At 50.0% G+C, this 22,205-nt stretch overlaps 1 protein-coding gene across 1 annotated transcript in view; it reads left to right on the plus strand.

The window, feature by feature from the left end:
- Positions 1-9,727: 9,727 nt before the first annotated feature.
- The window catches only part of INPP5D (inositol polyphosphate-5-phosphatase D), a 111,461-nt gene continuing 98,983 nt past the window's right edge, over positions 9,728-22,205 (plus strand). Inside the window, exon 1 of the mRNA XM_059393738.1 lies at positions 9,728-10,085. Within this exon, the coding sequence (XP_059249721.1) occupies positions 9,952-10,085 (134 nt within the window). The 5' untranslated portion in view covers positions 9,728-9,951. The remainder of the gene's footprint in view (positions 10,086-22,205) is intronic.

Here is a 22,205-nt window from a genome sequence, read left to right on the forward strand (position 1 = left end):
GGAGGAAAGCTGAGAACTTGGGAGAGCAGTCAGAATTCCAGAAAGGTGGCATGCCTCAGCGAGAATGCTGGAAGGGAGTCCTGACAGGGAAGTTTGAGTGGGAAGTGGTGACGTTGTCAGAGTGAGGACATTTTGTTCAAAAGACCATCCATAGAGGCAAAGAGATAGGGCAGTGCCCAGCCAAGAAGGACGTGGGTGGGGGCCCGGTTCTCAGGTTTGGCTGCCTGCTGGACTAGCTAGGGGGTGTCCGGACCCTCTGGAAAGATTTCCTTAAAAAAAAAAAAAAAAAAAAGATTATTTATTTGGAGAGAGCACAAGCAGGGGAGGGGCAGAGAGAGAATCTCAAACAGTTTCCACACTGAGTGGAGTGGACGCGGGGCTCAGTCTCAGGACCCTGAACTCATGACCTGAGCTGGAATCAAGAGTTGAAGCCTTAACCGACTGAGCCACCCAGACGTCCAGAGAGATTTCCTTTTCGTTGGCCTGATGTGGGGCCTTCCGCAGGCACAGCCAAGGCTGGGAAACCTTGGCAGGAAAGGTAGGTGTTGATTTTATTTTTAAGATGGAAAAATCTTAAGCTTCCTTGTGGAGTGAGGGGGAGGAGAGGGAGAAAATCCAGGTGGGTTGGGGTGGTTTCAGGAGCCATCCCAGCGAGTTGATTTGGGAACCCCGAAGAACAGAGGGGATAGAGGCCGACATAGATGCATTTGAGCGTGACCTAGGAGGCCCGTCTACTTTTAGTGGGCAGAAGAGGGAGGGGGTTATTTTTTGATGGCTTCTGGCTTCTGGGTGAACTGCTTTGAGGATTTGGGGGAGGTGAAGAAGGCCCCACAGAGCCAGTGCAGCCGGTGCGGTGAGGTAGAGGGCGTGTCTACAAGAGCCTGGCTGCCCTGCAGGTTGGGAGCAGTAGGGCTGCCTAGCCTCCACGCTGCTTCCGACTGAAGGAAGGGAGGGAGATGGTGGTCCAAGGGACAGAGCAAGATCCAGAGGTCAAGATTCGGGGTGTGCACATTCCGAGAGGGGCCACTCCAGTGAGCAGATGTGGGAGTAGATGCCCCTCCAGATGTGGAGAAAGGAGCGCTCCCGCCAAGGGAAGAAGAAGGGCGGCAGGCTCATCCGGTGACCTGTACTCTGCAAGTACAGGATCTGGGGCTTTGTCCTAGGGGCAGCCAAGAGCCATTTGAAGATTTTCCGTAGGGAAGTGGCAAAGCCAAAAACCAAACCAAGGCTTTAAGAAGATGAGCCTGGACGTTCTTTGCAGTCTAGATCGCAAACCAGAGCTTGAAATCGCGGATTTGGGAGATCAACCAGGTCACCACTGCAAGGAGAAAGAGACCTCCTGGTGGGAAGGGACTTGCAGGGTGACAGCTTTAGCAAGCAGCAGAGGGCCCTGCACGGCATCCCAGTGGTCATACACTGTCCTTGATTTTACAACAGGAAACACGGAGGGTCAGGTAAGAACCATCCTCTGTTCCACCAGCAACTGGGTCGAATTCTGAAACTCTTGTGGGCAGGGCACCAGTACCCATGCCTGGAACCCACCTACTCCTTCATCTGTGCTATTCCCAACAATGGGGGCCCAAGACGCTTCCAGAAAGAAGCAGGGGAGCAATCCAGAGAACGGGGCAGAGACTCTGGCCTGAGCATGTCAGAGTCCAGCGCAGAATTCTGCTCTCATCTAACTCAAAGTGTGTTGCATGCTCAGGGGTTCTGGGGTCAAGGGGAGATGAGCCACAGTCTCAGATCTGCCTCTAACTTGAAGATGAATTCTTTCTTGAACATCTCTCATTCTCGATCTCTCTGCCAGTAAGATGGAGATAGTAATAAGACGCCCATGGGGCCTTGTGAGGATTGAATGAAGCAATTCATGCCAATAGGTTAGCCAGTATCTCACACAGACCAACTGAAAGGTGGATGTGAGCTTCTGCTATGACTCGGCAATATTTAGCATGGACTGCTATGGACCTCACTGCTTCCCCTCCAGGGTCACCTGTTGAAGCCCTAACCCCTGGTGACTGTATTTGGAGATAGGTTTTTTAGGAGGTAATTAAGGTTAAGTGAGTTCCTAAGGATGGGGTCCTAATCCTCTAGGGTTGATAGCCTTATAAGAGGAGGAAGAGGGAGAAAAAGCTCTCCCCCACCATCTGCCTTCTGTGCTGCCTACAGGTAAGAAGAAGAACCACAAAGGAGGCAGCAAAAAGGCAACCATCGGCAAGCCAGGGAGAAGGTCCTCGGTAGAACTGGACACCCTGACCCCCTGATCTTGGGCTTCCAGCCTGCAGAGCTGTGAGAAAATGTCTATCGTCGAAGCCCCTGAGTCTGTGCTATTTTGTTGTGGCAGCTGAGTGACCCAGGGGGCCAGATGCTGCATCCCAGACGGTGCAGGGAGGTGATGCTCAAATGAGGGGATAGGAGAGGGGCTGGTTGTGATGGGAAAACACTCTGAGCAAAGAGCAGGCAAAACTGTGCCTCCCAAGGGGGGCCAACGCCAAGAGGAGGGATGACACTGGGCAGAAGGTCAGAAAAAGACCGTGCTTCAGCATCCTGGAGGCTGGCTCAGTCCCGTAGAGAGGGGAGGCCACGGGGGAGGACAATGTCGGGGTGGGTGGCATTTCAGAGGTGACCTTCATGCAGCCTGGGGAGCCCATTGGCTAGCAGGGATGCAGTCAGCAAAACTCACAGCTTCCCCCGCACCCAGGGACGGCCACACAGGAGGAAGTCCACAAGAGGACAGGGGGGCAGAAGATCCTGATGGGGTTGCAGCTGGAACCAACAGCGTGGTTTTGCTGTTTGTTCTGGAGTGTTCGTTAAGAGAACTGAGGGCTGTGGAAGCAAAGAGGAAGAGGAACAGAGCTCGAGGCTGGGAAGGAATTGACGTGTAATTGCTGCAGAGAGCTGGTGGCTGTTGGCAGAAAATGCACTTAGGAAATGAAAGCAGTAACAGGCCCAGCCAAGGGAGGGTTGGAAAGTGCGCGGGGTCAGCGCAGAGGCTGGAGGTGGCCCAGCGGCGGCAGTGGCCTCCCCAGCACGTGTCAGTGGCAGCCGAGTGGCCTCAGCAGGCTGACCGGGGCTGGCCCATGTCTTGACGCAGAGCCCCAGAGTTGCTGGCTCCAGAGTCTGGCAGGTCTGTCTCTGGGGGCAAAGAACCAGAAAGGGGTGTTTGCCACGGCCACGCGGTTACCTGAACGAGATCACTGGGGTACTTTGCTTGGTGCCACAAAGATGCAAAGCCGCGGGGGCCTCCAAGGCCGTGGGTCAGCCCTTCACATGTTCATGTTCATTGCAGGAAACACACCCAGGCAGCTTTCTGGGAAAGGCAGCATACGAGTTTCTAAAAATTCCGATTGTATTGTAAATGCAAAGGGACAGTTCATTTTTAAATGAATCCTGTAATGAAAATCAAGAAGCCTTCTGAAACACAAGTCATCAAGGACTGTTGTTAAAAAGCGATTTCCTAAGTAGGATCCATGTCACTTTCTTAAATGGGACATCAGAATTGCCCCTCTGGGCTGGAGGAAATATAAAGACCCAATTCCCAGGCACTGTAGGTATGTCAATTGGTGCGACCTCTTTAGAAGACAATACGGCATCATGAACCCAAACAAAAAATGTGCACATCCTTTGGACCCTAGTCACCCTTCTAGGGACCTGTCTGGCAGATACCCTGACTCTGCTTTGTAGGAGCAAATGTTGGAAACAATCTCAGGGTCCACTAGTAGGAGATTGGTACAATGCATGATACTTTAATGGGGTGTAATAGTTCTGGCTTTTAAAAGAATGCAGTAGATACAAAAAAGCTCCATGAGATGCTCAGAAATACTATGAAGTGAAAAAAGTAAGCTGCACAACAGGGTTTTTTGTTTTGTTTTGTTTTGTTTTAAAAAACAAGGCCTTGCAAAATTATGCTTGCACAAGCATAGATAGTGTTGCAAGAATATGAAGCTGCTGGCCATGGGGCCTTGGGGCTGGGGGTCTGGGCTGGTAGGATCACTTACTTTCCTGTGAATTTTTACTATGGGTGTGTATTTTTTTTTTTTTTTACTTAAAAAGAAAGGATTAAAGAAAAAAAAAGTCTGTCTCTTCCTTATGAATCCGGAGGGCTGTGTGTTGGAGGAGGTTATCTCCTGGGAGGCCACGAGCTTGCCACAAAAAGCCAAGCCTTCCCGAAGGATTTCACCCATGCCTTCTGAAGCCCGAGTTGTCTTATTATTTATTTAATTTTTATTACAGAAAAATAGTATGTGGTCGCAAAGGAAATCTGGGAAAGTGGAAGGAGGAAAAAGATTGCTACCTAATTCACTAGCCTTCCTATGCGGTGATTTCCCAAGATAACATTTTTTGTTTTTGTTTTTCTGTTTTTTGTTTTTTCTGTAGTTGGATTCATACTGTAGCTTCAAATTGGTTTCATGGTGTTTTTATTTTGAATATGTTCCTGTGTCCTTAACAATCTTGGCGAAAGACACAAGTTATTTTTGTGGATGTGATTTTCTCCCTTACCCACTTTTTCCCCAAATCAAGCCCCATTCTCCCGGTGGCAGTTCAGGGCTATTTGATTTCCTGGCAAGGGGAGGACTGCAGCTGCCAGGCCTTTGGTATCTGAAGGAAATCCTTGAGCACAATTATGGACTCGGTCAGCCCTGGTTGGGGGCAGGTAGGGGAAGCCTTGGGAAATCGCCCCCAGCCCTGATGGCCTTGTTACTATGGGAACAGGAGAGGCGGGGCTCTAGGAAATCCACAGCGGCTGTGCAGGGTCACCCAGAAACTCATGGCCAGAGGCAAGAGTTGGAGGCTCCCCCTGGTGGTGGGGAGTCACAGGCTCTGAATCTGACCCATTTTAGGTTATTTTTAGTTGTAGATGAAGAGCATTTTTATAGAATCCTGGCCTCTTTGAGACCAGGGTTGTTAAACCAATGGCCGGGGTCACTGGCAGTGGCTGCTGGCTGGAGTCCCACCCAGATTCTGTCGTCCAGGCATCAGTCAGGAGGGCCACCATGGCCCTCCTCATCCTCTTCATCCCAGAGCCCCCATGTTACACCAGACACTTAGGAACCTCACAGACACTCTTCAGCAGAGATATTACTACCCCCTTCCCAGAGACAGAAACGAGGATTGGATGCTGGATCTTGGGTCCCAGCTGGGGTTCGGATCGGGTCTCGCTCCCCTGTGTGTGAGCTCCAGCTCTGAAACCAGGGATTGCAGGGGAAAGAGTGTGTGCGTGCTGTGAACAGGGACCCTGCCTTCCCACCCTTCGTGGCACGCCGGGCTCCGGGAAGCTTCGCCCAGGGTGAGAAACCCGGCCCAGCACTCAGGACTGCTGAGTCGAATTTGTGTCTGCAGGGGTCTGGAGAGAGGATCTAGAAAGGCAACCTGAAGCTGCCACAGCAGGAGGGAAGCCGAGACTCATTGTGAGAAGGCAGGCAGGTGCAGCCAGGCATCCTGACTGCCCTTGAAAATTATGGGGGTGAGGCTGGGAGAGAGAGGGCTGAAGCAGGAGGGACTGGACCCTTCCTTCCTGGTGGAGGGTCAGAGGTATGATGATCCTCGATATGTATGGAGGTGTTCCCGATCTCGGGAGATCTCCACTGGGTGGGCTACTTACACTCTGGTCAGAGAGTGAGCCCCTTCCCCCCTCTCAGTAACGTTATTGAGATCCTTGACCTTTGATTTGGGAGGGGTCAATGCGGGCAGGGTAAATTCTCAGGACAGAGGAGATGGGGGAGCAACCCACCTGCCCTGGGCCCCTGACATTGAAAGCAGTGCTCCTCGATGACAGGAAGCTCAGGTCCCCTGGTCCTAGCCCGGACCTCTGTGAGTGGGCACTCCCTCCCCTTCTTCAGCCCAAGATGCTTTTTTATCAGGTTTGGGGGGGGGGGGACATTCACTTCTGATGACACCAGCTAGTGAGCAGATTTCAAACACTTCCTTCTGTGTTAGTAAGGGTTCTCCAGAGCTACAGTGCTGACAGGATGTGTGTACGTGAGTGTGTACATAAATGAGACAGATTTATTTTGTAAGGAATTGTCTTGTATGATTATGGAAACTGGTAAGTCCAGAATCTGCAGGGTGGACGGCAGGCTGGAGACCCAGGGAGGAGTTGAGGCTGCAGTTCAAGCCAAAGGCAGTCTGCTGACAGAATTCCCTCCTCTTGGGGCACCTCGGTCTTTTCTAGTAAGTCCTTCAGCTGATTATATGAGGCTCACTGGCAATATGGAGAGTAATCTGCTTTACTCAGAGTTTACTGACTTAAATTTTATCTTTTTTAAGATTTTTTTTTATTTATTTGAGAGAGAGAGAGCACAAGCAGGGGGAGCAAGAGAGGGAGAAGCAAGCCTCTCTCTGAACAAGGAGCCCAATGCAGGGCTCTTATCAGGACCCTGAGAGCATGACCGGTGCTTAACTGACTAAGCCACCCAGGCACCCCCAGAGTTATTGATTTAAATACTAATCTCAGGGAGTGGAGGGATGGGTGAGCCTGGTGATGGGTATTAAGGAGGGCACATATTACAATGAACACTGGGTATTACACACAAACAATGAATCATGGAGCACTATATCAAAAACGAATGAAGTACTGGATGGTGACTAGTGTAACATAAAAAAATATAAAACATAAAAATAAGTAAATACTCATCTCATCTAAAAATATCTCCACAGAGACAACTAGAATAATGTTTGGCCAAATATCTATGTACTGTGGCCTCACCAATTTGCACCGAAAATGGACTATCACAACTCCCTTTGCCTTTGGCGACTCTATGCATAAACGCTTGCTCTCCCTTGTTCTCCAGCAGGAGTCAGTGGGTGACACCTTCTACTGGCCCAGGCTGGGGGGTTGTGGGGAGCCCTGGGATCCAGCAAAGGGCTTCTGTGAACACAAGACAATAAAAAATGGGATCTGGACAGGAAGCAAGAGCCTGGACATCACAGACTCTTCCCATGCCCTGACTGGATACGAAAGGTATAAAAAAATCACCACTTCTCTAGCCATTATTCTCAATCTTCATTGATAAATCACTATACCCCACATGAGTCCACAATTTTATAACACAAATTTTTAATACATTGTGTATAAAGACATGGTCCCTGCAAAAAATATTTACCCAGGCCCCACCCACCCACCATAAGGGCAGTCCTGATCCAAATGTTGCCGTTTTCCAAGCCTCCCCCGCCAGGGGGCTCAGTCAGTTAAACATCCCCACTCTTGATTTCCACTTGCGTCTTGATCTCAGGGTTGTGAGATGGAGCCCCTTGGAGGGCTCTGTGCCCAGTGTGGAGTCTACCTAGGACTCTCCCTCCCTTTCCTTCTGCCCCATGTGTTCTCTCTCTTAAATAAATAAAATCTTTTTTAAAAAGTATTGCAGTTTTTTGGGGCACCTGGGTGGCTCAGTGGGTTAAGCTGCTGCCTTCGGCTCAGGTCATGATCTCAGGGTCCTGGGATGGAGCCCGCATCGGGCTCTCTGCTCAGCAGGGAGCCTGCTTCCCTCTCTCTCTCTCTCTCTCTGCCTGCCTCTCTGCCTACTTGTGATCTCTGTCTGTCAAATAAATAAATTAAAAATCTTTTTAAAAAAGGGCGCCTGGGTGGCTCAGTGGGTTAAGCCGCTGCCTTCAGCTCAGGTCATGATCTCAGGGTCCTGGGATGGAGTCCCGCATCGGGCTCTCTGCTCAGCAGGGAGCCTGTTTCCTCCTCTCTCTCTCTCTCTCTGCCTGCCTCTCTGCCTACTTGTGATCTCTCTCTGTCAAATAAATAAATAAAATCTTAAAAAAAAAAATCTTAAAAAAAAAAAGTATTGTAGTTTTTCAAACATGGGGAGCAGAAGGATGGGGGACCAGGAAGCGGACCATGTCAGATGGCTCAGGCAACTGCATTGGGTGGAAATAGAGATGGGATGGGCCCTAAAAATTAGGGAAACATATGTGTCATGTATGTGTCATGTGTGTCCAAGGGAAATCACAGTGGAGTCGAAGGACAAGGGCAGTCCCAGTGGTCACCCAGTTCTGCTGAGAGGCAGGACTTGGTGGGGCTAGAGGCCTGAGAGAGGGAAGGCGGGAAGCTGGAGAGTATGGCAAGAAGATAGTTATAAATGGAAGAGTCAGTTTTCCATTTGTGATGGATGAATTGTCGAAGTCCTGAGGGGCCAGGATTGCAGATGGGTCCTCCTGATGGGCCCTAGAGAGACTAGGGGGCTTCGAGACTGAGACCAATGAGGAGGCTGGCGGAGGTTAGCAGGGAGGCAAGACCAGTGCTAAGTGGGTGATAAGAGGATCCATCTGCTGGCTTCTGGAAGGCCAGAGAGTGGAGGCTAGCCCTTGTCCTCATCATTTCCCCATGAGTATCTTAGAACCTGCCCAGAGGACCCTCGCTTCCTACACTTCCTATGTTCTGAGGATTTGGGAGTTGAGTCACTGGCCCAGTGGAAGGAGCGGGGGGAGGGGCAGTGGTTAGGGGAGAGGAAGCTCAGAGTGACTTGGGGAGGTGGGAGAGAGGACTGGGGAGGTTACTGGGCTGGAGTTTCCAGAAGGAACTTCACCTGGAGCCCAGGGGCCACACTCTGGGCCTCAGAATCAGAGTGTGGTTGTTCAGAAACACTTGCTATGCAGGAGTATGTCCATGAAGAGGAGGTGCTGGGGGCACCACAGCGCAGGTGAGCTCCCTTAGGAGCTACTTTCCTCAAGGTGGAAAAGAGGAAACGGGCCGACAGAGAGAAGTCTGGCAGCTCCTGCAGCTCAAATGCGGATGTAGAGCTATGGGTTTCGGATGGAGGCTCCCTGAGCTCCCGCCTGTGGAGGGAGGTCTCCTGTCAGGTCTTGGTTGGGCAGGGGTTGTTGGGGCAAGGTCTGGGGGTGGGATTGAGGGGCAGCACACCTTGTGCAATAGGTCACAGTGACCCTTCACCCTGGTTGGCTTGACCCAAGAACTGAGTGCACCCCAGGCCTGGGTGTCCGCTTTGGAGCCCCCAGAACGCGCTGATCTAGGGTGGTGGCCCCTGGGAGTCAGCTCTCCTTTGAGCCACCGGCACGTGCAGTCACGCCCAGACTGGGAAGAGCCACAGCCTTGCCGGCCACGCCCACTCCGCTGAGGTAAGGGACACTGGAAGACCCATTGCTTCTCCTTGGCCAGGTGGCCAGCCCGGAGCGAAGTGTGATTTCCCCAGCATCTTGGAAAGACCCAGAGGTGAAAACCCAGCCTGTGTTCGCCCGGTGCTATGTCCATGTTTCGGGCCCTCTACACCCTTCTTGTGTCACTAAGCAGGGCGGCCCTGGAGAGCAGGGCTCCTTCACACCCACAGGCCCCTGAGGGTTAAGGTTGTCACAGAGCTGTCACCCGGGCCCTTGGAGCCCTTCGGTGGTGTCATCCAAGGTCCTCCCAGCACCCAGGGCTGCACGGTGCCCTGAGTCTCTCACGTGGGGCTGGGGCTCACCTGTGCCCCCACCCTTCAGTTTTGCCAGGTTCCGGGTGCGCAGGCCGGGGTGGGAGAAGCAGCTCTGGGGCAGTGTAGGCCCGAAGGCGGAGGGATCTAGCCCGGGCGTGGCCCTCCCACGTGAACAGCAGGCCAGGCCGCTGGTGGCCACTGCTTTGGCCGGTCCACACCTGGTAGACCACCCTTCTCCAGAAGCCAGCCGTGGACCTCTCCACCCCAGAGCAGCTGCCCCCCCACCCACCCAGGCCTCGGTGGGGAGGGGCGGCAGGCGGGTGGGCGGGGTGGGAAGGAGCAGGCGGCCTCCCCGGCTGGTCTCCGCAATGAGGAAGTTCTCCGCGGCCGCTGGCTTCCTTTCCCCCGCCGAGCTCCTGAAACAGGAAGTCCGTCAGGGAGCTGGTGGCAGCAGCGGGGCAGCCGAGAGGGGACAGACAGACGGCGGCTCCAGCTCCCAGTGCAGGGGCCTCGGCGACCCTCAGTGGCGCGTCGGTCCTGCGGTGGCCGCCGGCCCCGCCCCGGGAGGCCCGTGCCCGCCATGGTCCCCTGCTGGAACCACGGCAACATCACCCGCTCCAAGGCCGAGGAGCTGCTGTCCAGGACGGGCAAGGACGGGAGCTTCCTCGTGCGCGCCAGCGAGTCCATCTCCCGGGCCTACGCGCTGTGTGTGCTGTAAGTGCGCGGCGCCCGCCCTGGCCGGGGAGGGGAGGCCGGCTGGGGCCTCGCGCCCACGCGGGGACAAATTGTCTTCATGGCACGGGATGCGTGTACCTGTCTTGCCTGTTGCCCAGATTTGTTGGTGGGTCCAGCCAAGGCCCACTGTGGGCCCTGCGGGGCCTTGGAGCTCAGGTTTTTTGCCCCAGGAGCTCCCTAGGACCACCGGGGACCTGGTCACCCTTGCCCGCTATCCAGGGGCGGTGGTGCCAGGGGCCGGGCCGGGGGTCTCCAGGTTCTGGGAGGCAGGTGGAAGCTCAGGGATCCGAAGCGGGTGCCTGTGTTGGAAAGCGGCTTGGTCAGCTCAGGTGTTGGTCTAAGTTGCCCAGCCTGGAAACCCTCGTGGAAGAACAGATGTGGCAAGAGAGAACCTTTCTGAAACCTAGGCTTTGGGTCCCTGGAGGAAGTTGTTGTTCGGGGAATCAGAATATGGGGTGGGTTCACTCCAGAAAGAGCTCTCAGTTCACCCCAAAGTTGCGTTCAGGGCCCTGAGAGCAGAGGAAGTCACCATCACTGACAGGGAGAGCCTCTTCTCTCCACACCCCAGCCCTGGGCTGTGTCCTCAGCCCTGGGCTGTGTCCCCAGCCAGTTTTTGCCTCTTGGCCATCATCAACTCTCCCCACACCCCCGCTTCACCCCACTTCCAGCTCTGGGATATTGCTGAAACCTCCAGTTGTCTTAACAACGGAGGAAACAGCCACTTGCTGAAGGTTCTTTTTTAAAACACCCTTGTTTGACCCATGTCTGAAAAAGGCCCTCACGCTTGCAGGCCTGTCATCTCACCACCCCTCAAGGCACTGTTGGGGGTAGGTTGTCCCCCTGCTCCTCTCAGGTAGCATCCATGGACTTGCAGAAAGTCAGAACAGGCAGGATGGGAAGTAAGTCACTGACCGCAGACCTGTTTTGAGCATTGAGTGTAAGCGTTTGTCTTGCTGTTACCCCATTTCATCCTCATGGCAGCCTGAACTGCAGGGCCCCTGTCAGTCCCCTTTACAGAAGAGGAAACTGAGGCTCTGATGGGCTCAGAGACTGATGACAGTCAAAGCCAGGGCCATCTGCCCCCAGAGGCTGCATGCACCCAGGTAACTGGACCCTTGCTGCCCTGCTCCTAACGCCGTCAGGCCAAGTGTGAACATAGGGTTCCAGGGGACAGCAAGAGAAGCCAGGGTGCTGACAAGGATGCAGCTGGCCAGTGGTGTCAAATGCTGACTGCACCAGAGGCTCATCTCCCAAGGCCAACTTCCCCTACCACCCCCCACTTTTGCACTCAGGGGAAGGGACCCAGGACTTCCCCGCAGGCACTGCCTCTGTGGGCACCTGCCAGTGGGGCCTTGGAAAGGATGTGAACACTCCACACTGACTCCACTGGGCCCCCATGGCTCTCTCTTGCCCTGTGGATGGCTCAAGCTAGTGGGTGTTAGCTGTGGGCTGAGCCTCCCACTGAGAGTTTCCAGGACCCTCCCGGCGGCCCTTTGGTCAGGGTGCTCTGGCAGGGTGCTCAGGTTGTGCACAGGTTACAGACACGGTCTCTGACTCCGCGCTGGCAAGCCAGAGCTAGGGCTGGGCATAGAGGCCCCTTGCGAACCTCTTGTCCCTCGGCCCCAGACTGCGAGTGAGTGGAAGGAGCTCTGAAAGGGGAGGCCTTTGGCTCCATTGCCCTGCTGGCTGGAGGCAGGCTGGGGTCCGGGCCTAGTTTTCTGTATTCCTTCCTCCCTCTGTCCTCCCCTCTGCCCATCTGCACTGAATTACTCTCAGAGTTGCAGCGAAGATACAGGGTCTGTTTCTTAGGGACGGTGCCCGTGGTGCCCACAGATGTCTGCTCTTCTCATAAGCTCCCATCCTCAAAGCCCTTTTAGGTACAGACCCCAGCGCTTGGATTCCTCCTAGTGCTAGGAACCCTGACAGGGTGAAAAGCAGCTGGGCTTTCCTCCATTTCCCAAGTGCTGTCTGTCTGGAAGTCAGCTAGGAGCGCAGGGATCCCGGGGAGCCAGGCCTGCAGAAGGAAGCCACCAGGAGCTTGCCCTCCCTCTCTAGAAACATCCAAGGGAAAAGGCTTCCTGGCCAGGCATGCCAAGACCTCCTTCTGCCTGTGCCCAGTGGCTGGAGCCTCTCCCCCCTGCCCACCAGTGAGTGAGGGGACAGCAGGGAAGCTAAGCTGCTGTGTTGGGAGCACCAGGAACTGTGTACACCTTCTCCCTGGTGGCCTTGGTGCCCAGGAAAGAGAACAGGATTTGACTATTTAAATGAAATGAGGGAGGGGGGAGGGAGACGCCGAAAGACAAGGCTGCAATTCAGGGCCGCCCACGTGACAAGAGCGCACCATCACCCCAGGCCTCGAAAACCCACATTTCCTCCCCAGAGGTCAGCCCTACCACCTGCCTCTGGGCAGGAAAGCTCAGCCCTTTCCTCCACAGCTCAGAGAGCCCTGCTGGAGGGAGATCCCAGAGGCCCTTCTTGGGCACAGAGAGCTAGAGGGGGAAGACCCCAGGCAGCTGGCCACGTGGTTTGAGTCTAGCTCTGTCATCTTGCGACAAGGGGCTTGAAAACATGAGGGACGGCCGGCTTGTCCAGATGGGGCTAGCGTCAGCCTCCCCTGACCCGACTCAAAGCTGCCACAGGGCACCTAGAGGGGGCGTCCGACCCATCTGGGATGGGGACATGAAGGGGTATCAAGCTCACGCCCTCCTCTCCTGCCAGGGTGGCCCCGTCTGCATGGGGTCAGTGTTACCTTCAGGTGCTTATGCTGCAGAAAAGAGATATACCTTTGGGGATGCGGGGGTAGGGGTGTCCCTCCATGGAAGGGGCCTGGGGTCAGCAGGGTCAGCCTCCTCTTGCTCAGGCCGCACAGGCGGAACTAGAATGATGACCCAGTCTCGTTGGGACCACCACAAGCCCAGTTGGGTGGCCTTCCCACCACAGTGCACTAGAAAGGGTTGGTTTTCCTCCTGGGGGAAGAGCAGGCATGTACAGCCTTTTGGTCAGGAACCAGCACCCCGTCCAGGCAGCCGGGGCAGGGAAGTGGTCTTGGTTTCCTCACGACAACAACCCTCTGTCCCCCGAGGTGCCCAGGCACAGCCACAGTTGCCTTCCCAGGGACAGTGTACCAAGCAGCCTTGATGGAGGCCTCGTCAGCACAGCCCCTAGGATAAAGAAGCACTAGAAGGACACTGAGCCACCAAAAGTTCCCTCAGAGAAGGCATTCTTCTTGTTGGGACACCAGAATGTGATAGGGCCACTGAGGTAGAGTAAGTCTTAAGCCTTGTTCCCCTAAGAGAAGGGGGTTGCTCACCTCTTCTGTCTAAAAATAACCCAAAAGACTCCTGAAGGCTTACTGTGTGCCCGGCTGCCTATTCTAGGTTCTTTACCTGGATTAACTCACTGTCCCTGATGGCCTTTGGAGGAAGGACTCCCATCATCCCCACTTTACAGATGAGGAAGCTGAGACCCAGAGAGGTTAGGCGGCCTGTCATGTTTATAGGACTGATAACGGGCAGGGTCAGGACTTGAACTCAGGCCATTCTCAGGAGGGAGAAAAGGAGGGGAGCCAGCCAGCCTAGGTGTGCGTGGGGTCAGGGAGGCCTGGAAAGGAGAGGCACAGAGAAGGGTCGTGGGAGGGCATTGATGTCCAGGAGAGGTGTAAAGCCATATCCTGTGGTGAGAATGCATGGCATGACCCCCTTCCTCCAATCCCCTTCCAACATTTGAGTCAGGTTTGCACTGCTCATTGCTTATTTTTGTGCAATGCAAAGAACTATTGGTTTTCATACTTGGTGTTGACAGAAAGTGAGGACAAATGCTGGCCCAGACAGTTGCCAGCAGCCAGAGCTAAAGGATCACAGGCTCTTGAAATCCCCTTTACGTAACAGCTTGTCCAAGGGCTACTCTTTTCAGTCTTCTCTCCAGGTTGAAGGCAGGCAGGAGTGGTGTGCCTGTGAAGGCCTGTGTGTTGAATGGGTCACTGGCATCTTCTATTTGAAGTGATTCAGAAGAGCCTGGTCCAGTCAAGTGTCTCCAGGTTTTCTGGGCCCATACCCAGCATTCTGGAACCAAAACAGGCTCTGGCTTTTGTGTGTTTTGCAAGCTGGCCTACCTGACAGGTTACATTCACATGAGCACAGACCCTGGTGCTTCTTCGTTGAGTGGTCCCCGCTCCTGAAGTGTGAGCCCAAGCATGGTGGAGAAATGGCACTGGTCCCCCTGACCAGGCCTTCCTGCTTGCCCCAGTGATGAAGTGAGGGAAAGCCCACCTTTCTTGCCCAAATCCCTGCCCTGAGACACTGTCCTAAGGGGGAGGCCCTCTGTGGTTGGCCATATCTGGTGTGAGTTCTATTCATGAGACACTAACCTCCCTGTCCCCACCCTGCATTGTCGCTGGTGACATGCCCAGTCCTTGGATTATAAATGGAATCATATATAATACGTGGCCACCTCTGTCCAGCTGTTTTCACCCAGCACAATGTGTTTAATTTCACCTGTGAGGCATCCTGAGTGTTCCTTTTTATGGCTAAATAATTGTTGTGTGGATAGACCACACTGTACATGTCCATGCATCAATTGATGGACATGTGGGTTGTTTCCATTTTGGGGGCTGTTGTGAACATTGCTGCTGTGAACATTCGTGTGCAAGTTTTTATGTGAACATAAAGACTATGTGTTTTCGGTGGTCTCGGGAGGAATTGCTGGGTCCTATGGTAATTCTAGCTTTTTGTGGGATTGTCACCCTGCTTTCACAGAAGCGGCTCTGTTTTCTGTCCCCGTCAGCTGTGTGTGAGGGTTCTGATGCTCCCACATCTTTACCCAGCTTTGTCGTTGTCTTTTTGGTAATAACCATCCCAGGGTGGGTGTGAAGTGGCCTCTTGTTGCGACTTTTGAGTTGTGTTTCCATATTGACCAATGATGTTGAGTTTCTTTTCACGTTGCTTGGCTATTTCTCTATCTTATTTGGAGAAATATGTATTCGGGTCCTCTGCCCTTTTAAAAAGATAGGGTTATCTGTCTATCTGTTGTTGTCATTGGATTATTGAGAGGGTAAAATGGGAGAGTGTGGGCAACGTGTGTGACCCAAGGCAAGGCACGTGATAAGCATCCACTGGCTATTATTTCGTACAAGTGATAGAGTGAGTAGTGACATCTCAGATGCAGGGGAGAATGGGCCGTCTGTGAAGAAAATTCCGCAGCAGAAGGAAAGAGGAGAGCTTGGGCCTGAGTGTCAGTTCAAGAACTTCCTGGAGGCCTGTAAGAGCCTCCAGGAGACAGTGAGCTGTCATGTGGGGCCTCCTTGGAGGAAGCGCTCGAAGAGATAAGGCAGGAAGAACAGTTGAATGGTGCATGAGTGTCCAGTGGCTGCTGGGGCCAGGGTTGAGTGCCCAGAAGCCTGAGGGAGAGAGGGGTATGGGGCACGGATGCCAGGAAGAAGCACCAGGTAGATTGAAGAGAAAGTCAAGAAGGAATGGCGGCCATCTTAAGAGTGATTAACTAGTTTCCATTTAGGAGGGAGATCCTGAGGGGACAGAAGTCCTAAGGCTCTGAAGAGGGAGCCCAGCTTGTAGATAAGGTGGAGATCAGTGCGGGTAGCTGCAGCAGGCCTTGTCCTGGAGGGAAGTGGGGAGAACAAGCCCACAGTTCTGGGGACCAGATCTTTCCTTTCTCCCATGCTCACGTCACACCCCCTTTGTCCATTAAGTAGAAAAACTTCATATTGGGGCACCTGGGTGACTCAATTGTTAAGATCTGCCTTCAGGGGCACCTGGGTGGCTCAGTGGGTTAAAGTCTCTGCCTTCGGCTCAGGTCATGATCCCAGGGTCCAGGGATCAAGCCCCGTATCAGGCTCTCTGCTCAGCAGGGAGCCTGCTTCCCTTTCTCTCTCTGCCTGCCTCTCTGCCTACTTGTGATCTCTGTCTGTCAAATAAATAAATAAATAAATCTTTCCCAAAAAACCAAAACAAACAAACAAAAAAAGATCTGCCTTTAGCTCAGGTCATGATCCCAGGGTCCTGGGATGGAGCCCCACATCTGCTCAGCAGGAGGCCTGTTTCTCCCTCTCCACTCCCCCTGCTTGTGTTCCCTCTCTCCCTGTGTCTCTCTCTGTCAAATAAACAAAAATCTTTAAAAAAATAAGATAAAAATGAAAAAAAAAAAAAAAAATATATATATATATATATATATATATATATATATATATAGTTTTAACAAGTACCAGCACCCAAACAATTTGGGTTCAGCTACTTTTTAAAAATAACCTCAGGTAGGGCTGGCTCCAAAATGGTCCGCTGCTCTAGCCTCCTCACTTACCAGCCAGGCACCTGGCTTCTGAAGAGGAAACCACTTGTGAGGCCATTGCTGGCATCAGAGGCCACGTAGAACTAGATCTGCTAATAAGCACTGCCGTGTCCCTTTCAAGTAACTTAAAAAAAAAAATACAGCATTAAGGGGGTGCCAGGGTGGCTCCAAAAGCCTCTGCTTTTGGTTCACGTCATGATCCCAGGGTCCTGGGATGAGCCCCACATCAGGCTCTCTGCTCTGCAGGGAGCCTGCTTCCTCCTCTCTCTGCCTGCCTCTCTGCCTACTTGTGATCTCTGTCAAATAAATAAATAAATCTTTTAAAAAAAATACACCATTAAATATAATATATGAAGGGCACAAAGTGTAAAGGAGGAAAATAATCACCCAATTGCAGAGAGACCAACATAAATACTGTTAATTCGTGGGTGTATATTCTCTCTCTGCATTCCTCTTTCTCCCAGAGAGAGATAAATCTCTGTACTATATATTTAGCTCTAACCGTGTCATTTTGGTTTGTGTTTTTTAGCAATGCTAACCTTTCCTGGTTAGTTAAAATTCTTTTCCCTAAATATCATATTTAACGGGTGCCAAAATTCTATTACATGATGTGCTGTAACTTCTGAAGCAAGTCTTGTATTGTCAGACATTTAAGTTACCAGCAGCATTTTGTTGTTACAAACATGATGGTGATGAGGGCTCAGTGCAGATGTGACATTTCTGGTTACAGATTCCCAGCGGTGGAATTACCGGATCAAAGAGCTGAAAAGTTTTTTAGTCTTTTGATACAGAAGGACAAATCACTTTCCAGAAATTTTGTTCGATTTTGTGTTATGGCCGGCTGTATGAGGGGTGCTCACCTCATTCCGGTCTCCTGGACTGAATATTTGCACTTAAAAACATCTGCACTTAAAAACGATCTGAGGGTTTTGAAGGGGCGGGGGGTGGGAGGTTGGGGGAACCAGGTGGTGGGTATTAGAGAGGGCACAGATTGCATGGAGCACTGGGTGTGGTGCAAAAACAATGAATACTGTTACGCTGAAAAGAAATTTAAAAAAACATTATTAAGTTGCAAGGTGAAAGTGTTTCATTTCTGTTCCTTTTTCTTTGCATTTCTTGGTGGCAGTCCCAGGAAACTTGTTTGGTAGGACTGTTGACCTTCATAATTTGTCTTTGGAGAATGAGTTGTGCATTCTGTTTGCCATTTTTCTTATGAAGCTGTGGTTTTTCTGGTACCTGTTTGCATGAAGACCTTAGATCACTTTTTTTTTTTAAGATTTTATTTATTTATTTGACAGAGAGAGAGACAACCAAAGAGGGAACACAAGCAGGGGGAGTGGGAGAGGGAGAAGCAGGCTGAACAGGGAGCTGGACTTGGGGCTCCATCCCAGGACCCTGAGATCATGACCTGAGCCGAAGTCAGAAGCTTAACGAAGGAGCCACCCAGCTGTCCCTTAGATCACTTTTGTTGCAAATATTTGCACTGTGGTTTGCCTTTAAACTTTATGATTTCTTTGACATTCAGAGATTGTAAATTTTCATGAAGTCTATCAGTCTTTTTCCTTTGTGATTTTTTTTCTCCTTTGCTTTTCAATGTGAAGTGTCCATGCACGGCTATTTTGTTTTGTTTGTTTGTTTGTTTCTGTCCCCATTGGGAGGTGGGAGGGTTAGGACAGGGTCTGTGGAACTTGATAGACTCGGGCTAAGGATGATTGTGCCTGTCCAGCCTCCAGCAATTCTATGGGGTCTTGGTTTCCTCATCTGAAAAGCAGGGCTGAGAATGGCTACGTAGTAGTGGCGGCTGGTGGATTGAACAAATGTGTATATCCCATGCAAGGTATTTGGCAAAAACAGATGGAAGAATGATAGGCTTTTTGGGGATTTTATTTCTGGTTTTTGTTTTTCTTTTTGTTTTTACATTGAACACTTTAATCTCTCTGGAATTAAATCAGTGATTCAATGAATGGTGTAAGACAAAGGTATATGTGTATTTTTTTAGTAACCAATCATCTTTCTCAGAAACTTTGACTAAATGGATTTATGCCTTTTCTGAGTCTTCTTTTCCTGTATATTAAGTATTATATATATCTTTCTTGCCTGTTTACCCTTTTCCACGTATGTCTGGTTTTCTTATGCCAAATACATCACCGCAATTTTGTAAGTTATTTTATTTTAGGATTTTCTTATCTGTTGTTTTTGAGTGTTCTTCCAGGTGAACCAGCTAGGAATTTTGTCAAGTTGGAAAAAATACAGTTGGGACTTCAATTCCAATGGCAGGAAATCCATAATATAACTTGTGGAAAGGAACATTTTAGTATTAGTCATTTATTTATTTAGTTATGTATCAGAGAGAGCACAAGCAGGGAGAGCGGCAGAGGGAGAAGCAGGCTCCCTGCTGAGCAAGGAGCCCAATTTGGGACTCCATCCCAGGACCCTGGGATCATGAGCTCAGCCAAAGGCAGACACTTAACTGACTGCGCCACCCAGACATCCCAGGAATATTTTAGTATTAGTCTTAATGATAAGTACACATTCCTTTCTTTAAAATCTTGTAGTTTTCTTTCTATAGATCCTTTCTATTTCTCATTAGGATTACGTCTGATTACTTTATAGTTTTGTTACTTTTGTAAATGAAACCTTTTCTTCTCCAGTTACCCTTTTATGGTAACTGATAACATACAGGGAATTTATAGGTTTTTATAAATTTAACTTTTATTCTGTCATTTTACTTACTCCTCATTATTTCAAACTGTTTTTCATTTGCTTCTCTTGGATTTTCTTGAGAGACCATCATGTTATATATAAATTGTGATCATTTTGTGGCCTACTTTCCAGGTACTTAGAACTCTGATTAAGGTTTCATAGTTTACTACATTGGCCAGTATTTCTAAAACATTGCAGTGGAGGATATTGGGAAGAGAAGAGATGTACCTCAGGAGGTTCTGTGAGAGTCAAACATGACACTGCCTGGGAAGGACTTGATATAATATCCACACGAAGTTAGCACTTGATAAAAGTGAATTTTCACTCTTTGTCGTGTCAAACAAGGACCCCTCTTTTCCTAGTTTTATAAAGTTTTGAATGACTAAGTATTTAATTTGATGGAATGCCTTTTTAATATCTATTAAGATGATTATGTTGTTTCCCTTATTTCATTTACTGGCATAATAGCTTAAATTTATAAACTCCCTAACATTAACCTCTTTCGCAGAATTAAAATGAACTGTTCTGTTCTTGATTATATTAATATATTTGGTATTCTGAATTTTATTTAGAATTTTTGTATATATGCTCGTAGGTGATATTGATTTATATGATTTTGGTCAAGTTAAGGTGTAAGAGCCATGGGGGCGCCTGGGTGGCTCAGTGGGTTAAAGCCTCTGTCTTCGGCTCAGGTCATGATCGCAGGGTCCTGGGATGGAGCCCCATATCGGGCTCTCTGCTCAGCTCTGCCTTCCTCTTTGCCTACTTGTGATATCTGTCAAATAAATAAATAAAATCTTAAAAAAAAAAAAAGGTTTAAGAGCCATGGAAATGATAAAACATGGAGACATTTATGTGACATCATTATTATCTGATTTTTTTGAAATATTACAAAAAGTTTGGCAGAGGTGCTTTTCCTCAGAGCCACTTACAGAGACCATTTTTATTTATTTATTTTTACTTAATTTTTAAGCAATCTCCACACCCAACATGGGGCTCTAACTCACAACCCCAAGATCAAGAGTTGCATGGTCCACTGACTGAGCCAGCCAGGCATCCCCAGAGATAATTTTCAAATATTTGCTTCAGTTTCTTCTTTGGTGTTGATTGATTTTTGTTTTCTATCTCTTGTTTCACTTTCAGTAAGTTATCTTTATTTTTCAGAGAACAGTCCATTTGTTGAGCTTTTTGAGTTTTCTAACACACAGTTGTGCATAGTTTTCTGTAATTTTCAGATTTCTCTTTTGTTACTGTTCTTTCTTCTTTTTTTCTTTCTGATTTTGTTTCCTCTTTGTGTTCGCTGGGCTCCTAGCAGGGAAGAGATGGCTTAATGCAGAGGTTTGACAGGGAAGGCAGCACAGCCTGGAACTAGCAACCTGGGGAACCCATTCCTATACCTAAAGAGCCAGAGGACAGGCTGTCATCAGGCCTTCTGCTGGAGGTAGGGTGGGGTCAGGGGACCAAATGCCTCCCTCAGGTGTTCCTCTCACTTGCCTGTGCCAGACCTGCGTGAGGCAGCCCACACGGTCCATCTCCCAGACACAAGGCAGATGGAAAATGATGGACCCAGTCTAGATGGCGGGTAGGAAGAAGGTGAACATTTTTTTCTTTCCTTTATTCAATTTGCCCGAGGGTTGGCCACTTAATTTTCAGCTTTTCAAGTCATATGCTCTTAGATTCAGTACCTGTTTTGTTTTTTATTTTTATTTAAAAAATTATCTCTGTTTTCAGAAACCTCTACTTATGTTTGAGGACAGAGCTCTGTCTTCTCTATTTCTCTTGTTCCCTCCCTGTCTTTTCTTGCTGTACCGACTTTCTTGAGTTTTTCTTCTTTGTTAGCATTCTCCAGGACATGAGCTGCTGTTTATCGCCTCAGATGTGGTGTTTCATGCTGACTCGTGAACTCCTGGGTTTTCCCATCTGATCGCTTTTCCTCGTCTCACGCTGCTCAGACTTTACCATCGATCTTCCTGAGCCGGAGATGCAATGGTGGACTGAGTTCTCAAGTCAGATTTCACCAAAATGTCTTTTATTCTTTGTGTAGTGATTCTATGAAACATGGAAGGAACACCTTTGAGTCCTTAGGAAAATGATGCCCTTCTTTGGAGTGGTGCAATGTTTTCGTAAGTCTGGCGACTTTTCTTTTCTGACAAAGAACTGTTGGGAAAAGTTGGAACAGATTCTTTTGGAGAACAGAGTGGGTTTCTGCCCAAATCCTCTTCCTAGAGACATAAAAGACCAGCAGGGATGAGGGTGGGAGCCCCAATCTGAGATCCAGCTGATGGAGGTAAGTGATGAGGGGTGGTGTGGCTCACAGATAGGTGGGCTTCCTCCCAGGGGTCTCATACAAGGAACAATGTGCTGGACTCCCAGCTGCTGGGGCAAGGTACTCAACAGACCCCCAACAGCACTCTGGCTGCCTCCCCTCCACCTTTCACTTGGCCACCTGGCCTCCTCTCACCTTCTTTCTTCTGAACTAATGGCCTCTTATAATTCATCCATTTTCTGACTCTCTTTGGCTGGATTCTTTGAGGTTTTGGTGGTAAGTAGTGAACACCCTTGGTTCCTAGGGCTGACATACATTTTCCCTTGTCTCTTTATCAGTCCAAGTGGCTTTTTGAATGCAGGGTTTCCACCCCTTGTTCCCCCACCCCATCTTGTCCAGAAGTCTACAACATTTAAGCCAGAAAAAAAAATGTACAAACAACACCAGAAATTAGAACTGATATATTATAAGAATTACAAACAGGTTTAAAAACAATTATAGAGCACACTAAGCCGATTGACAGAGTGAGACAGAGACACTAATGAGGTTCTTGAACTTTATTTAATTTTATTTTTCAAAAATTTTTAAAAGATTTTATTTATTTATTTGACAGAGAGAGATCACAAGTAGGCAGAGAGGCAGGCAGAGAGAAAGGGGGAAGCAGGCTCCCTTCTGAGCAGAGAGCCCGATGTGGGGCTCAATCCCAGGACCCTGGGATCATGACCTGAGCCAAAGACAGAGGCTTAACCCACTGAGCCACCCAGGTGCCCCAGGTTCTTGAATTTTAGAGTTTGATTTCTCTGTCCCCTCATACCCCCACCCCCCCATCT

The sequence above is a fragment of the Mustela nigripes genome, chromosome 3, assembly GCF_022355385.1.
Source record: "Mustela nigripes isolate SB6536 chromosome 3, MUSNIG.SB6536, whole genome shotgun sequence".
NCBI lineage: Eukaryota > Metazoa > Chordata > Mammalia > Carnivora > Mustelidae > Mustela > Mustela nigripes.